The sequence below is a fragment of the Oncorhynchus keta genome, chromosome 22 (assembly GCF_023373465.1).
Source record: "Oncorhynchus keta strain PuntledgeMale-10-30-2019 chromosome 22, Oket_V2, whole genome shotgun sequence".
NCBI classification, from domain to species: Eukaryota; Metazoa; Chordata; class Actinopteri; order Salmoniformes; family Salmonidae; genus Oncorhynchus; species Oncorhynchus keta.
In genome coordinates this window covers 6735762-6754543 of record NC_068442.1, presented here as the reverse complement: position 1 = coordinate 6754543, position 18782 = coordinate 6735762, and the positions used below count along the sequence as shown (strand labels likewise).

General features: G+C 41.8%; 1 protein-coding gene across 2 annotated transcripts in view; it reads right to left on the bottom strand.

The window, feature by feature from the left end:
* Window positions 1–1699: 1699 nt before the first annotated feature.
* Window positions 1700–18782, bottom strand: part of LOC118400970 (F-actin-capping protein subunit alpha-2-like) — an 80964-nt gene continuing 63881 nt past the window's right edge. For both annotated transcript variants that reach the window (XM_035798030.2, XM_035798031.2), the window contains 6 exons: window positions 15073–15279; window positions 14866–14945; window positions 13109–13187; window positions 5687–5758; window positions 5455–5517; window positions 1700–2742 (listed from right to left, as the gene is read on the bottom strand). In XM_035798030.2, coding sequence (XP_035653923.1) covers window positions 2602–2742; window positions 5455–5517; window positions 5687–5758; window positions 13109–13187; window positions 14866–14945; window positions 15073–15279 — 642 coding nt within the window. In that variant the 3' untranslated portion in view covers window positions 1700–2601. The remainder of the gene's footprint in view (window positions 2743–5454; window positions 5518–5686; window positions 5759–13108; window positions 13188–14865; window positions 14946–15072; window positions 15280–18782) is intronic.

The following is an 18782-nucleotide window of genomic DNA, read 5'->3' as shown; positions in this document are numbered from 1 at the left end:
CACAGGATCAGTACATTGGAACATCACACCAGCGGGACAGGTACAGGATGGCAACAACAACTGCCCAAGTTACACCAGGAATGCACAAGGCCTGTACTCTGGAGTGGGATCGATTTGGAGGTGGAGGGTCCGTCATGGTCTGGGGCTGTGTGTCACATCATCATCGGACTGAGCTTGTTGTCATTGCAGGCAATCTCAATGCTGTGCGTTACAGGGAAGACATCCTCCTCCCTTATGTGGTACCCTTCCTGCAGGCTCATCCTGATATGACCCTCCAGCATGACAATGCCACCAGCCATACTGCTCGTTTTGTGCGTGATTTCCTGCAAGACAGGAATGTCAGTGTTCTGCCATGGCCAGTGAAGAGCCCGGATCTCAAGCCCATTGAGCACGTCTGGGACCTGTTGGATCGGAGGGTGAGGACAAGGGCCATTCCCCCCAGAAATTTCCGGGAACTTGCAGATGCCTTGGTGGAAGAGTGGGGTAACATCTCACAGCAAGAACTGGCAAATCTGGTGCAGTCCATGAGGAGATGCACTGCAGTACTTAACGCAGCTGGGGGCCACACCAGATACTGACTGTCACTTTTGATTTTGGCACCCCCTTTGTTCAGGGACACATTATTCCATTTATGTTAATCACATATGGAACTAGTTCAGTTTATGTCTCAGTTGTTGATTCTTATATTCATTCAAATATTTACAAGTAAAGTTTGCTGAATATAATCGTAGTTGACAGTGAGAGGGCATTTCTTTTTGCTGTACCAGTTTAGTTGTACCATAATTTGCACTGTTAAGTATACTGTAGCTGCAACTCTGTAAACCTCCAATTGTCCTAATATTCCACCGACTAAAACCTCTCCCCATATCTAGGTCTGCTGTCACGAAGACCATCTCCCTGATTCATGACGCACCTTTACATCCTAAGGCAAAACCTTGGCCGACAATTGGCATTGGCCAGAGGGAAATATGGGCAGTCCCATGATAACATAAATATCTGAGGATGCTTGAGAATTTGCCAAATAACATGTAAAAATCAGAAAAAAAATTGTACTAGGAATATTAATAGAAATAATAACAGCACAATCTTATAAATGCATACTGATATTAGAAAGTCCTAGCAAGGTTATAAACTTGTCAGCCCAGCCTGCTCAGTTTATTGGATTCAATTGCTCAATTGTTTTGTTGAAAAAATATAACCTAAATATATCGCATGACCAGTCCTTGAAAAAAAAAGTCCATTACATGCAAGACATTTTATTTAGTTGTCATTATATCCTGTTGTATTCTGACACACAAAAAAAGGAAGAAAGAACATAGAATCTAACGGCCGCTAATGACTGCAAGTAAAATTAGTCTTAGGCATCACATTATATCCTGATGTATTCCTGTTGCGCAGTGTTTTAAGTGTTTCTCAAAAAATTCTAAATGTCTCATGCCTTTAGGTCAACTGGGGTGATCAGATTGGTAATTCATATCGATAGGTTTAACACCATTTCCACATTTGTAGCAATCTGAGACTAATCCGACCTGGATCAGGTTTCTGCAAATGTAAAAGTAGTGTTTAACATTAAACCCTATAACAGAAACCCCATCAAAGGTCAAAATTGAGTGAGACACTAAATAGAAAGATGTGTAAATTAATGCAACAATGTTGTGATTAATTGTAATTCAATCTCAAGGAAATAAATCACCAAACCGAAGGACAAGGATATTTAATACAGGTATATATTACAATGTGCCATGTTATAATACAGTCAGGTCGGTCCTAATTCAAAATAAGACATACTTGTTTAATTTAATTGTAAATTGAATTGAACATTTTAATCCACATTTGGTAGCAATTAAAGGGTTTTTAATAATTGAGCTTGTTAGGGTATTATAGGAACCATACTTTCACAGTGTCATGAAAGTTCAATTCAGAAATCGATGAGTTTAGCTGCAGTTTAGCTTGGACGGTCACAAACTGGAGATTTTAACATACGGTCTGGGGTAAACGGTGTGGGGAGAACCAATAAGGGGACCAAGAAGAACATCGAGTGGTCGAAAATGACAAAAGTGACAAACCGTTCGTATAAAAGACGTCATTCTGATGTCATAAAAGTACAAGCCATTGAAAACAACGGAAGGACTCTTACACTACAGGATTATTTTCCTGCATTAGCCAATAAAGTCCTAATCTAAATGTATACACAGACAGATTCCTCAATAATAATTTCATCATTGCAATTGGTATAGTCTTTCTAGGGTCAAAGGTGTGGTCTAACTACCATAATCATAAATAGACACAACATTGTCACAAAATGTATATCAGGTTGTCAGGTTTGCATATGAAGGAAGCTCCACCACCCCTCTTCTAGGAAACACATCCTATTTGGCCAATAATATGATTATTTACTTTATCATCTATGTATTATACAGATTATCTTTTTAACTGTGTCTGTATAAAAGCATTAATAAAAGTAGACATCTTAATAAGTGTAATAATGTTTGATATTTTGTCCGTAAGACCAAACATGTTTCCGCTCCCATTTATCTAATTTGTACAAAGACGATACAATAATCCAGCCATGCAAAGCTGGGCTTTTCTGTTTTGTTTGTTTTAAGCGTTCTGCATCTCCTTGCCGATCTTGTAGCTCAGGATCTTGTTCCAGTCGATCTTGGTGCGCGTCACAGGAAGCTGGCGGCGTAAGGCTTTGAAGGTAGTGTCCGACATGGTCTGGTAATTCTCGTTGATGGCGGTCTGACGGGGAAAGAGGAGGGCGGAATTAGGGAGGGCTTTGGGGTGTCACAGTAGAGATATAAATTATTGTACTGAAATGCCTATTAGAATAATATTTCTAAAAATAAATAATGATATCCGGATAGAGAATTGCTCTTGACCAACCAAAATGATGCAAATGGACATTAAAATAAACATTCTACCACAGTAACCATGTTATTTTTGATAACCCATTTGATTCTGAGTTCGGACAATTATTTCTAAGATGCATACTTTCAGTTTTTCCAGCACTCACTTCACTCGCACATAAGAGGGAGGCTTGCGCTACCGGTGCTAGCACATTTTTATTTATTTTATTTAACCAGGAAGGGCTCATTGAGATTAAAATCAGTTTTTTTAAGAGCTACCCTGGCCAAGATAGGCAGCACCAAGTCATTGCAAAATAATTACAGACAACCCTGGTATACAAAGTGCAGTGGTGCGTAAGGGTGTTGCAGTTTAAAATAAATCTCAAAGTGCCAGGGTAAAGAGTTTCAATTGATCTCAAACACTGAGTGGAAGCATTGATATATAAAATATCCCCATATTCTAGTAAAGGCATAAATGTAGCTGATACTAGCCTCCTTCTGGCTTCAAAAGAAAAACGGGCCTTATTCTTAAAATAAAATCCAAATTTCAGCTTCAATTTTTTGCAAGTTGTTGAATATGCAATTTAAAAGAGGCCGTCATCAATTAAAATTCCAAGATGTTTATATGAGGTTACAACCTCAATCTCCTTGCCCTGACAGGTAGTAACAGTTGAAAGGTTCAGAGGTCTATTTCTTGCATTAGAAAACACCATTAGTTTAGTCAGTATTGAGGATAAGCTTCAATTGACACAAGGTATGTTGAACAGTATAAAAAGCAGTTTGCATGTTCTGGGAAGCTTTTGTAAGAGGCGAGGCACAACAGTAAATAACAGTATCATCAGCATAAAAATTAAGTTGTGCATTTTGGACATTTTTGTCTAAATAATTTATATAAATAGTGAATAAGAGAGGACCAAGTACAGAGCCTTGAGGCACACCATTCAATACAGACAATTTAACAGACATAAGCCCATCAAATTGAGTGCACTGAGGTCTATCAGACAGATAGTTAGAAAACCATGCAACTGCATGCTCCGAAAGACCTACACTCGAAAATCTCTGCCTTAGTATCGCATGAACAACTGTATCAAAAGCCTTAGATATCAATAAAAAGTGAGACACAGTGCTGTTTTTTGTCAATGGCTTCAGTGATATCATTTAAACCCTTCATGGCTGCTGTAATTGTGCTATGCTTCTTCCTGAAGCCCGATTGGTACATTGATAAAATAGAGTTAGTAAATAAATACTATTTTAGTTGTTCACTTACAAGGATTTCAAGTGTTTTCATCAGGGGTGCCAGCTTTGAGATTGGCCTATAATTATTTAAAAGAGTTGGATCTCTCCCTTTTAAAAGTGGGAGGACAAATGCCGATTTCCAGATCTTTGGAATTTCATTACATTCCAGGGTTAGATTGAACAGAGAATTAAGTGGTTCAGCTACAAAATCAGCTGCCAGATTTAAAAAGCAGGGATCCAAAATATCAGGACCTGCAGGCTTTCTCTGATCTAAGGATTTCAGGGCTGTATGTACCACCTGCACTGAGAATGGCAAAAAGCTAAACGTTTGACCAGCTCTCACTGGTTCATCCACACAGGGTTGTACAGAGACAGAGGACACTGAATCAAACAGCCTACCAGATGATACAAAGTACTCATCGAAACAATTCAGCATTTCAGTTGTCATATATAGCAATAGAGTCCTTCAATACACATGACATTAATTCATTAACATTACTGTTACCAGACATAGACTTAATAGCCTTCCAAAACCTTCTAGGGTCATTCAGGTTATCAGTGGTAACAGACATAAAATATTCAGACTTGGCCTTCCTGAGAAGAAAATAACACTTGTTTCTTAACTGCCTAAAAATAAGCCAATCAGCATCAGAACATGATTTCCTTGCTTTTAGTCCAGGCTAGATTACGGTCGTGAATAATACAAGACAGCTCAGAAGAAAACCATGGATTATCCCACCCTTTAACCCTGAACCTGCGGAATGGGGCATGTTTTTTTTTACTATTTGGGAAAAACCATCATGAAAGAATTTCCAGGCAGTTTCACATGCGCAGATAACACACACACAGCTGGAACTCCGATTAAACTGTTTACATGTCCTAATTATTTCAAAATATTGCTCCGAAAAGCAGGCGTTTTAAAATCGGCCTATGCTTACTATGATAATGACCGTATGCCCGATTACGATAAGCAGAGTGAGGTGTTTACATGACTAATGCGATACTCTGCCTAATGCCATAATCAGTTTGATATCGAATTATTAGTGTGCACATAAACTTACACAGTGAAAGAGAAGCCTGATTTTCACAAATTTAAACCATATGCCATGGCCATCTCAGACACCAGATCTCAACCCGATTGAAAACTTAGGGGAGATTCTGGAGTGGCGCTTGAGACAGCGTTTTCTACCACCATCAACAAAACACCACATTTCTCGTGGAAGAATGATGTTGCATCCCTCCAAGAGTTCCAGGCACTTGTAGCGGTCCAACGTCCTATTAAGACACTTTATGTCAGCTTTTCCTTTATTTTGGCAGTTACCTGTATGTGCCCATATCAAACAATTCCCATTCCTAATCCCACACACACCTGGTAGTCGTTCTCCGCAGCCTCCATGATCTTGATGAACTCCTTTGCAGTTGCAGCTTCGTTCTGGCGGAGGGGAACAGAGTGGAAATCGGGAGGTGAAACAAGAGATGTCCAAGTAATGAGAATAAAAATGACATACCTGACCCAAATACTTTACAGCAGAGGAATTCATTTCTGTGAATGTTTTCAATGGGGGTTGTTCCACATGTATTCTATTTAATAAATCACTCACAGATATGGACATGGATTCCTGGACCTCTTTGTGGCTGACCAGCTGAACGTTGCCGTCTTCATAGTAATGAACCTACAACCAGACAGAGTAAAAAAAATGTTTTAACCTGTATTTAACTAGGCCAGTCAGTTAAAAAAATCAAATGTGGTCATCCTGTCTGGGTTGGCGCCCCCCCCTTGGGTTGTGCCATGGCGGAGATATTTGTGGGCTATACTCAGCCTTGTCTCAGGATGGTAAATTGGTGGTTGAAGATATCCCTCTAGTTTTGTAGGGGCTGTGCTTTGGCAAAGTGGGTGGGGTTATATCATTCCTGTTTGGCCCTTTCTGGGAGTGTCCTCGGATGGGGCCACAGTGTCTCCTTACCCCTCCTGTCTCAGCCTCCAGTATTTATGCTGCAGTAGTTTGTGTCGGGGGGCTAGGGTCAGTTTGTTATATCTGGATTACTTCTCCTGTCCTATTCGGTGTCCTGTGTGAATTTAAGTGTGCTTTCTCTAATTCTCTCTTTCTTTCTCTCTCTCGGAGGACCTGAGCCCTAGGACCATGCCCCAGGACTACCTGACATGATGACTCCTTGCTGTCCTCAGTCCACCTGGCCGTGCTGCTGCTCCAGTTTCAACTGTTCTGCCTTATTATTATTTGACCATGCTGGTCATTTATGAACATTTGAACATCTTGGCCATGTTCTGTTATAATCTCCATCCGGCACAGCCAGAAGAGGACTGGCCACCCCACATAGCCTGGTTCCTCTCTAGGTTTCTTCCTAAGTTTTGGCTTTTCTAGGGAGTTTTTCCTAGCCACCGTGCTTCTACACCAGCATTGCTTGCTGTTTGGGGTTTTAGACTGGTTTTCTGTACAGCACTTTGAGATCTCAGCTGATGTACGAAGGGCTATATAAATAAATGTGATTTGATTTAAGAACAAATTCTTATTTACAATGACGGCCTACCCTGGCTAAACCCTTACGACGCTGGGCCAATTGTGCGCCGACCTATGGGACTCCCAATCACAGCCAGTAATGACACAGGCTGGAATCGAACCAAGGTCTGTTGCGACACCTCTAGCACTGAGATGCTGAGTCACTCGGGAGCCCAGAGTAGTGTGTGATGATCCTAAATGTAACCATGCCCAAATGTATACACACATACCGTGCCTTCAGAAAGTATTCATACCTCTCGACTTAGTCCACATTTTGTGGAGTTACAACCAAAAGGGATCAAATAGATTTTTTCCCCCTCGCCCATCCACACACACAATTCCCCATAATGATAAAGTGAAAACATGTTTTGATTTTTTTTGGCTAATTTATAGAAAATGAAATACATAAATATCGCACTTACATAAATATTCAAACCCCATGTTAGAATCACCCTTGACAGTGATTACAGTCTTTCTGGGTAAGTCTCTAAGAGCTTTGCGCACCTGGACTGTACAATATTTGCACATTTTAAAAACAAATAATCACCTCTTGTCAAGTTCGTTGTTGATCATTGCCAGACAGACATTTAAGTCTTGCCATAGGTTTCAGGCCAATTTAAGTCAAAACTGTAACGAGGCCAACCATGAATATTCAAGGTCATCTTGGTAAGCAACTTCAGTGTTTATTTGGCCTTGTGTTTTAGGCTATTCACCTGTTGAAAGGTGAATGCGTCTCCCTGTCTCTATTGGAAAGCAGACTGAACTAGGTTTTCCTCTAGGATTTTGCCTGTGCTTAGCTCTATTCCATTTATTTTTATCCTAAAAAAAACTCCCTAGTCCTTGTCAATGACAAGCATACCCATAACATGATGCAGCCAATACCATGCTGGAAAATATGAAGAGTTGTACACAGTGATGTGTTGGATTTACCCCCGACATATTCAGGACAAAGAGTGAATTGATTTGACCCATTTTTTACAGTATTACTTTAGTGGCATGTTGCAAACAGGATGCATATTTTGGAATATTTCTTATTCTGTTCAGCAGGGATCATCAACTAGATTTAGCCGTGGGAGGATTTCTTCTTATGCGGAACATAAGTGATCTAATGTTCCGCATAAATGATCTACCAATAATTTGTAGACTACAAATTGACTGCAAGAAACCCAAACCGATATAGACTAAAGCAATCATTTCAAATCTTGCTCACATTTGTTTACGATCATGTGTCTCTCTATGCGCATGAATACTGACTTCCTGTTTTTTTTTTTATATAGTCTTATGTCCAATAAACTGCTTTGTTTTTGTTTTGAAAACTTGGGGGGACAAATAAAACCATTTGGCCTGCGGGCAGGGCCGCGAGTTGAGCAAACCTGCTGTACAGGCTTCCTTTTCACTCTGTCAATTAGGTTAGTATTGTGCAGAAACTACAAAGTTGTTGATCCATCCTCAGTTCTCATATCACAGTCATTAAACTATTTTTATGTCACCATTGGCCTCATGGTGAAATCCCTGAGTGGTTTCCTTCCTTTAAAGGCAACTGGTGTCCCCCAGGGCTCTGTTCTAGGCCCTCTCTTATTCTCGCTATACACCAAGTCACTTGGCTCTGTCATAACCTCACATGGTCTCTCCTATCATTGCTATGCAGACGACACACAATTAATCTTCTCCTTTCCCCCTTCTGATGACCAGGTGGCGAATCGCATCTCTGCATGTCTGGCAGACATATCAGTGTGGATGACGGATCACCACCTCAAGCTGAACCTCAGCAAGACGGAGCTCCTCTTCCTCCCGGGGAAGGACTGCCCGTTCCATGATCTCGCCATCACGGTTGACAACTCCATTGTGTCCTCCTCCCAGAGCGCTAAGAACCTTGGCGTGATCCTGGACAACACCCTGACGTTCTCAACTAACATCAAGGCGGTGTCCCGTTCCTGTAGGTTCATGCTCTACAACATCCGCAGAGTACGACCCTGCCTCACACAGGAAGCGGCGCAGGTCCTAATCCAGGCACTTGTCATCTCCCGTCTTGATTACTGCAACTCGCTGTTGGCTGGGCTCCCTGCCTGTGCCATTAAACCCCTACAACTCATCCAGAACGCCGCAGCCCGTCTGGTGTTCAACCTTCCCAAGTTCTCTCACGTCACCCCGCTCCTCCGCTCTCTCCACTGGCTTCCAGTTGAAGCTCGCATCCGCTACAAGACCATGGTGCTCGCCACGGAGCTGTGAGGGGAACGGCACCTCAGTACCTCCAGGCTCTGATCAGGCCCTACACCCAAACAAGGGCACTGCGTTCATCCACCTCTGGCCTGCTCGCCTCCCTACCACTGAGGAAGTACAGTTCCCGCTCAGCCCAGTCAAAACTGTTCGCTGCTCTGGCCCCCAATGGTGGAACAAACTCCCTCACGACGCCAGGACAGCGGAGTCAATCACCACCTTCCGGAGACACCTGAAACCCCACCTCTTCAAGGAATACCTAGGATAGGGTAAGTAAGGGTAGGTAATCCTTCTCCCCCAACAAGATTTAGATGCAAGTGGCTGTTCCACTGGTTGTCATAAGGTGTATGCACCAATTTGTAAGTCGCTCTGGATAAGAGCGTCTGCTAAATGACTTAAATGTAATGTAAATGTAAACTGAGTTAGGAACAATGACTGTATCTTTGTAGTGACTAGGTGTATTGATACACCCTCCAAAGTGTAATCAAAGGGATAATCAACATCTGCTTTTCATACTTTTACCAATAGGTGTCCTTCTTTGTGAGGCATTGGAAAACCTCCCTGGTCTTTGTGGTTCAATCTGTGGTTGAAATTCACTGCTCGACATGACAGATAATTGTATGTGTAGGATACAGAGATAAAGTAGTCATTAAAAAAAATCATGTTAAACACTATATTGCAATATTGTGACTTGTTTAAGCTTGCCATAACAAAGGGGTTGAATATTTGTTTGATTCAAGACATTTCAGCTTGACATTTTTTATTAATTTATCAAAACATAATTCCACTGTAGTCCATTACCTTCCAGTTTCGGTTGGCATGCAGGAAACGGGTGGCTTTCCCATGGCTTTTCTTTAGCAAAATAACAGACTTCTGCTCACTTCTAAAGTGGATACATACTCAACTAAAACTGGAAAGTTTGGAGACAGTGACAAATATGACAGAGGGGCGACTCCATGACCTGGAAACAGAGCACACTAAGCTAGAAACATTGCACACCATAAGGGTCCTCTCCAGAACGTATTTCGGTGTATGATTGTACGTCTCCACAGTTCTGAAGTCAAACTGCCTCGCAGCGAACAATTTGGGCTCTGATCTATGCAGAGAAGAGGATCAATATCTACCCAGATCGGAGTGCAGAACTGCTCAAACAGAGGGCGACCTACAACAAAGTAAAATCCCAGCCACGCAAGCTACACCTGAGACGCGGCTTCATCCACCCGGCAAAACTCGACTTTACCTTCCAGAAACACAACACACACGTTTTCCACTGCCAAGGAGGCTCAAGACTTCTTTGATAAGCACATCAAGTACAACACACAAAAAGGACGAGGTGACAGATCTAGTCTAACCACAATTTTGCTGCCTCAATATTCCAGGTACGCTATCCACGCAGCCTAGCATATGGCTGTAACGATGCCCTCAGCATAAGACAACGATGAGGAAACCAAATTGGGTAAAAGGAACACCATTATTATTATTATTATTATTGCTGAACATTGGACTTCAGTTTCATCATATTGCCCATGTTCAAAGACATTTAAACATTGATGACTTAGCTATTAAATGGACAATATATTAAAGGTGCCATACAGACTGGTTGCATCCTTGTGGGATAAACTGTTTAGGATCGATGTCCTAAATGGGCTTCCACTAGGGCTGCCACCAATTAGTCAAATGGTAGATTGTTTGGTAGTTAGGCTGTTGGTCGCCTGCGTTTTTTGTGTGTGGTACTGCTCGAACAACACACACATACACTACCAGTCAAAAGTTTGGAGACACCTACTCATTCAAGGGGATTTTCTTTATTTTTTAACCAAAATGCGTTTGAGCCAGTCAGTTGCGTTGTGACAAGGTAGGGGTGGTATACAGAAGGCCCTATTTTGTAAAACAACAAGTCCATATTATAGCAAGAACAGCTGAAATAAGCAAAGAAACGACAGTCCATCATTACTTTGAGACATGAAAGTCAGTCAATGCAGAACATTTCAAGAACTTCGGAAGTTTCTTCAAGTGCAGTCGCAAAAACCATCAAGCGCTATGATGAAACTGGCTCTCATGAGGACCTCCACAGGAAAGGAAGACCCAGAGTTACCTCTGCTGCCGAGGATAAGTTCATTAGAGTTACCAGCCTCAGAAACTGTAGCACAACTAAATGCTTCAGAGTTCAAGTAACAGACATCTCAATATCAACTGTTCAGAGGAGACTGTGTGAGTCAGGCCTTTATAGTCAAATTGCTGCAAAGAAACCACTACTAAAGGACACCAATAATAAGAAGAGACACATGCGCAATGGACATTAGACAGGTGGAAATCTGTCCTTTGGTCTGATGAGTCCAAAGTTTTGAGTAGGTGAACGGATTATCTCTGCATGTGTGGTTCCCACCGTGAAGCATGGAGGAGGTGGTGTGATGGTGTTTTGCTGGTGACACTGTTGGTGATTTATTTAGAATTCAAGGCACACTTAACCAGCATGGCTACCACAGAATTCTGCAGTCATATGCCATCCCACGTGGTTTGGGCTTAGTGGGACTATCATTTAACAACAGAACATTGATTCAAAACAAAACCTTGACGCTGTACAAGGGCTATTTGACCAAGGAGAGTGATGAGTGCTGCATCAGATGACATGGCCTCCACAATCACCCGACCTCAACGCAATTAGGTGGTTTGGGATGAATTGGACTGCAGAGTGAAGGAAAAGCAGCCAACAAGTGCTCATCATATGTGGGAACTCCCTCAAGACTGTTGGAAAAGCATTCCTCATGAAGCTGGTTGAGAGAATGCCAAGAGTGTGCAAAGGGTGGCTACTTTCATGAATAGTGGCAGAGACTCAGATGACCCCGGAGTCAACTCCAAAGAGACCACATTCAAGTCCTCCATCTCCCACTCGTTCAAATTTAGGAACTGGTTCCTCCAGTCTGACACCTGCTGCCGTCTCTGGCTCTGGCTCCACACCCACACCAGGCCAAAATACATAACTGCAGACCTGAATGTGCCTCATGACCAAAACAGCACAGCAGGGATGTGTTGTACTCTGTGCCACACGAAATCTTCCATCACGTGCACTACTTGTGCTGTTACCCTCTGCTTCACAGCAGAAAGAGACTGCTATTGGACTCGGCATCAGCAGCACAATCTGGTGTAGAGGACTGTGGGTGTACGGAATGCTCTAATTTTAAATAGTTTGTTTTTTGGTCCTTCTGTGGCTCAGTTGGTAGAGCATGGCGCTTGTAACGCCAGGGTAGTGGGTTCGATTCCCGGGACCACCCATACGTAGAATGTATGCACACATGACTGTAAGTCGCTTTGGATAAAAGCGTCAGCTAAATGGCATATATTATTATTATTATATTATTATTTTTTTACTTCATGTGTGGTTTGTGGAATGTGCACTTATGTCATTAGATCAGTGTTGTCTGCTAGTCTGCTAACTTGGCCCTTATCTTAAATAGATCACTTCTGTGTCGGGAGGCGTTGGATCAGCTTTCTCGGTGGCATCTCGTTAGTACCTTTTATGTAGGGAAGCTAATGAGCCATCATGTATTCCTGGGAGTGTGTAAATTTCTATTTTTTTATTTATTACCATAGCATTTTTGTATATTCTCTATAGTTATGTACTTGAAAATGTATCAATTGACTAATTTGGCATCTTGGGTACATTTGGGCAAAGTAGTGAGGGACACCTGGGAGACTCATACTAAATATTATGTAGCTCTCTAATTCTTGAAATGTATCAGTCTAAAACTTTACACACACTGTTGCCCTCTTGTGGACAACACCTAAATTATCCTCAGCTTCCTCTCTCAATGTATGGCCTTTCTTTTGCATTTCAAAGATGCAACAAAAATACAATTGTTTTTGTTTGTTTGTATTATCTTTTACCAGATCTATTGTGTTACATTCTCCTACATTAATTTCACATTTCCACAAACTTCAAAGTGTTTCCTTTCAAATAGTATCAATAATATGCATATCCTTGCTTCAAGGTCCTGAGCAACAGGCAGCTAGATTTGAGTGTCATTTTAGGCGGAAATTCAAATGAAGGGTCCTATCCAGAAAAGGTTGAACGGAAGCAAACGGAATGAAAACGGGGATAAAATGACTAGAATGATAGAAACTGGTCTTCCCTCATCTTAAAATGGCACGACCGCCACCGGTGTAGGCCAGTGACACAAAATCTCAATTGAATCCATTTTAAAATTCAGGCTGTAACACAACAACACGTGGCAAAAGTAAAGGGGTGTGAGTACTTTGAAGGCTCTGTATAAAATACGCAGACACACACACCTGGATTTTCATTATTCCGGCCACTTGAGTAGTGGAGGATCCGATGGTGAATTTCCACTCTGACCTCCAACGTCCATTCCTTTACAAAGAGAGAGAAAAGACGCAACATTTTTTACATCCACAAGCTCGTACAAAGTGCGTCTGTGAATTTAGCGTTGTCTCCCTCTACCTCCACGACACAGCCAAGTCTTTCCTCAGCGGAAATCAGATCTTTATACTCAAGGAGCCTTAAGCCCAGTAAAAGCCCAACCACAAAGAGGATTGCCACAGCCCTTATCCAATTAAATTAACCGGATCAGCGCTGGCTCAACAAGGTAATGGGGGGCCACTGATCTCTAAACCAACAGGCAGCGGTTAGCTAAGTACCAAACAAAGCAAGCTTAGTGTTGAAACAGTGTTTAGAGTGTAAACCAGACAATTGATGGTTCACAGGCTAAACATACTTTGATTCTGCCTGGAGAGATTTAGAAACCATTTACAGTATATTTGGGACTTTATCCACATTTTGTTACGTTACAGCCCTACTCTAAAATGTATTAAGCGATTACAGCCTTTAGTCTTCTTGGGTATGAAGCTACAAGCTTGGCACACCTGTATTTGGTGAGTTTCTCCCATACTTCTCTGCAGATCCTCTCAAGCCATGTCAGATTGGATGCGGAGCGTCACAGTTATTTTCAGGTCTCTCCAGAGATGTTTGATCGGGTTCAAGTCCAGGCACTGGTTAGGCCACTCAAGAACATTTAGAGACTTGTCCCGAAGCCACTCCTGCATCCACTTGGCTGTGTGCTTAGAGTCATTGTCCTGTTGGAAGGTGAACCTTCGTAGTCGGAGGTCCTGAGCACTCTGCAGCAGGTTTTACTTAAGGATCTCTCTGTACTTTGCTCCGTTCATCTTACCCTCGATCCTGACTAGTCTCCCAGTCCCTGCCACTAAAAAACATCCCCACAGCATGATGCTGCCACGGCCATGCCTCACCATAGGGATGGTGCCAGGTTGCCTCCAAATGTGACACTTGGCTTTCTGGCCAAAGAGGTCAATCTTGGTTTCATCAGACCAGAGGATCTTGTTTCTCATGGCCTGAGAGTCCTTTTGGCTAACTCCAAGCAGGCAATCATGTGCCTTTTATTGAGGAGTGGCTTCCATCTACCATAAATGCCTGATTGGTTGGAGTACTGCAGAGATGGTTGTCCTTCTGAAAGGTTCTCCCATCTCCACAGAGGAACTCTGGAGCTCTGTCAGAGTGACCATCAGGTTCCTGGTCAACTCTCTGACCAAGGCCCTTCTCCCCTGATTGCACAGTTTGGCCAGGCGGCCAGCTCTAGGAAGAGTCTCGGTGGTTCCAAACTTCCTCCATTTAAGAATGATGGAGGCCACTATGTTCTTGGGGACCTTCAATGCTGCAGACATTTTTTGGTACATTTCCCCAGATCTGTGCCTCAACACAATCCTGTCTCGGAGCTCTACGGACAATTCCTTCAACCTCATGGCTTGGTTTTTTGCTCTGACATGCACTGTCAACTGTGGGACCTGATACAGACAGGTGTGTACCTTTCCAAATCATGTCCAATCAATTGAATTTACCACAGGTGGACAACAATCAAGTTATAGAAACATCTCAAGGATGATCAATGGAAACAGGATGCACCTGAGCTCAATTTCGAGGCTGAATACTTTCCAAAGGCATTGTAAACGATTAGAAACCTAAACTACAAATGTACTTCATCCCCGCATGTTTGATTCCAAAAATCCATACATACCAAAAGTTTTTTGGTTGAAACTGATGACACTCGATACACACGATGATGGTTTGATGTCCATCAATGGTTTTGCCGTAAATCTAAGGGGAGAAGCGACACATATTTTCAGTGAACTCCGTTATCACATAATATTAGCTACATGATCTAATGACAAATTCAACAGTGCAGGACCAGCCAAGAAAAAGGTGTTATGCAGCCCAAACGTACAGTGCAGACTCCGTTGGGGTAGTGCTCCTTGACGTAGGCCCGGACAGCATCGTCCACAGCACTCCTCCAGCCCTCCATTGCTCCGTCCAAATCGTGTGGCTGTGGGTCGCTGGCCTCCTTCCTCAGATGGTCAAACTTAAAGGAGATCTTGTTTTTAGGGTCCAGGACCCTGCCGTTGCCCAGGTCTCCATGTTCTGTGATTAAGACCTGGAGAGGAGGAGGGAGGGAAGTAGGGGGAGGGGTCAAATGATTAGAGAAAATGGTTGTGTGGTTAAGAAAAGGAATTACACTGAACAAAAATATAAATCGCAACATGTAAAGTCCCATGTTTCATGAGTTGAAATGAAAGATCCCCAAAATTTTCCATGCGCAGAAAATAAATTCTCATTTTGTGCACAAATTTGTTTTCATCCCTATTAGTGAGCATTTCTCCTTTGCCAAGATAATCCATCCACCCGACAGGTGCGGCATATCAATAAGCTGATGAAACAGGTGCACCTTTTTAAAATTTATTTTACCTTTATTTAGCTAGGCAGTTAAGAACAAATCCTTTATATTCAATGGCCTAGAAACAGTGGGTTAACTGCCTGTTCAGGGGCAGAACGCCAGATTTGTACTTTGTCGGCTCGGGGATTCGATCTTGCAATCGTTCGGTTACTAGTCCAACGCTCTAATCACTAGGCTACGCTGCCGCCCTTGTGCTGGGGACACTAACAGGCCACTAAAATGTGCAGTTCTGTTACAGAACAGGGATCAACACGGTTAACCGGGATCATTTCACATTTCCCGAAAAATGAAATGACAAGACCTGGGAAATTACGACATTTTCTAACGCAATTCTACAAAATACACATGTGCAGCATTAGATTGGCCAAAAATAAAATTGCACATTATCCAAACAGGTTGTCACATGGAAGCCTTTAGCCTAGCATATTTACTTCATACAAAGCACACGCATAATTGACACTGCCAGTCCGAATGCAGATTAAATTTCACATCAGAACTAAAGCCCGAGCCCAGGTCTGGTCCGACATCACAGAAATTAAAATGAGCCCCAACCCGAAAAATTTAATTTATTAAGACTGCTGAACAATTAATCAAATGGCCACCTGGACCATTTACATTGACCCCCCTTTTGCTACTCGCTGTTTATAATCTATGCATAGTCACTTTACAAATTACCTCGACTAACATGTACCCCCACACCTTGACTCGGTACTGGTACCCCCTTTATATCGCCTCGTATTGTTGTGTCATTTTCTTGTCTTGATTTTTTTTTTTTCTCCAATATTTTTTAAACTCTATTCCTTGAACTGCATTGTTGGTTAAGGGCTTGTAAATAAGCATTTCATGGTACATGTCTACACCCATTTTATTCAGCGCATGTGACAAATAAAATTTGATTTGAAAACAGTAGGTTATATAGATTTTAACTCGTTGAGGACAACGCGGTGGAGTCGGTTGGCAGTGGATTGAGGAGACGAGGAAACAGCTATTGGGCCAAGAAAAAGCACAGAAGAGAGGGAAAACTCACCTTAGTTATGATCAACTGAATAATGAAAATATTGGAATAAAGTAAGCTAATGCAATTGAAGGCATGTGTCAAATTCTTGCTTATACTTGATACCCCCAGTCATCTGCTAAATGAGATATATATATATATATATGCAACCTTTATACTAATGTGTGTGGTCACCTGGCAGTTTGGGCTGCCTGGCTCATTGCGAACTGCGTGAAGACCATTTCTTCCTAACAAAAGACCAGAATTAATTTGCCAGAATTTTACATAATTATGACATAACATTGAAGGCTGTACAATGTAACAGCAATATTTAGACTTAGGGATGCCACCCGTTCGATAAAATATGTAACGGTTACATATTTCACTGAAAGAATAAAATGTTTTGTTTTCGAAATGATACTTTCCGTATTTGACCATATTAATGAACTAAGCCTCGTATTTCTGTGTGTTATTATGTTATAATTAAGTCTATGATTTGATAGAGCAGTCTGACTAAGCGGTGGTAGGCAGCAGCAGGCTCGTAAGCATTCATTCAAACAGCACTTTCCTGCATTTGCCAGCAGCTCTTCGCAATGCTTCAAGCACAGTGCTGTTTATGACTTCAAGCCTATCAACTCCAGAGATTAGCCTGGCAATTCTATAGTGCCTGTAAGAACATCCAATAGTCAAAGGTATATGAAATACAAATGGTATAGAGTGAAATTGTCCTATAATTCCTATTATAACTACAACCTAAAACTTCTTAACTGGGAATATTGAAGACTCATGTTAAAAGGAACCACCATGCTGCTTCGAGTGTGGCGGTTGTCGATGTGTTCCTGGTTCGAGCCCAAGTAGGAGCGAGGAGAGGGACGGAAGCTATACAGTTACACTGGCAATACTAAAGTCCCTATAAGAACATCCAATAGTCAAAGGAATATGGAATACATATGGTAGAGAGAAATAGTCCTATAAATACTATATTAACTACAACCTAAAACCTATTACCTTGGAATATTTAAGTCTCATGTTAAAAGGAACCACCAGCTTTCATATGTTCTCATGTTCTGAGCGAGGAACTTAAACGTTAGCTTTTTTACATGGCACATATTGCACTTTTACTTTCTATTGCAACAGTTTTTGCATTATGTTGAACAGGTTTAATTTGTTATTTAAATTGATTTGATTTACGTATTATATTAAGTGAAAATAAAAGTGTTCATTCAGTATTGTTGTAATTGTCATTATTATAAATATATAAATAAATAGCCCAATTAATCGGTATCTGCTTTTTTTGGTCCTCCAATAATCTGTATCGGTGCGAAAAATCATAAAAATCGGTCGACCTCTAGTTAAGATACCTTGATATTTAAACAATTTCCTCTTATCTAACCGTTGTTCTTCAGCTGGATGCGCTGCCATCATTATCTCAATTGTGCCAAATAGAATATATTCAGTCATTCATTGAAGGTTATCTAGCAAGCTAACTTTGGTCATTTGACTTTTGTTTGACTGCCGTTACAAGGTTTGTATGATTCGATAAAGCTCATGGCCTACTAGGGATGCGCACTGTGCTTCCTGAGGGCACTCTGTGTAGAGATAGCCAGGCTTACTGGTGAAATGCGCCATATTAATTGAGGAACATGATAAAGCTCGGAATTTTGAACGGCCTGTTTTGCAATTCACAACAATATAATTGGTGCTAAACGTCACTCTCATTACTAAATATCAGTTTCACTGAAATCTTTACATAGTGGCACAGCCAAGATGGCAATACGGCTCACCGACAATCTTATTTTGGGAGAACCCGAGTGACCATACCTTGGTTTTAAATGGTCACTTGCAATTTTTTGCGGTATTTCCCAGGACTGTCGTGATAAATAAGAATTATTCCCAGTATTGAAACTTGGTAGGTTTTCTGGAAAATATTAATCCCTACCACAGACGTCTCAACTTGAGGGAGCGGGTAATTGGCATGCTGACTGCAGGAGAGTCCACCAGAGCTGTTGCCGGAGAATTTACTGTTAATTTCTCTACCATAAGCCACCTCCAACCTTGTTTTTGAGAATTTGGCAGTATGTCCAACCAGCCTTACAACCGCAGGCCACGTGTAACCATGCCAGCACAGAATCTCCACATCTGGCTTCTTCCCGGCTGCGGGATCATCTGAGACCAGCTACCCGGACAGCTGATGAACAGTCTGTATGCT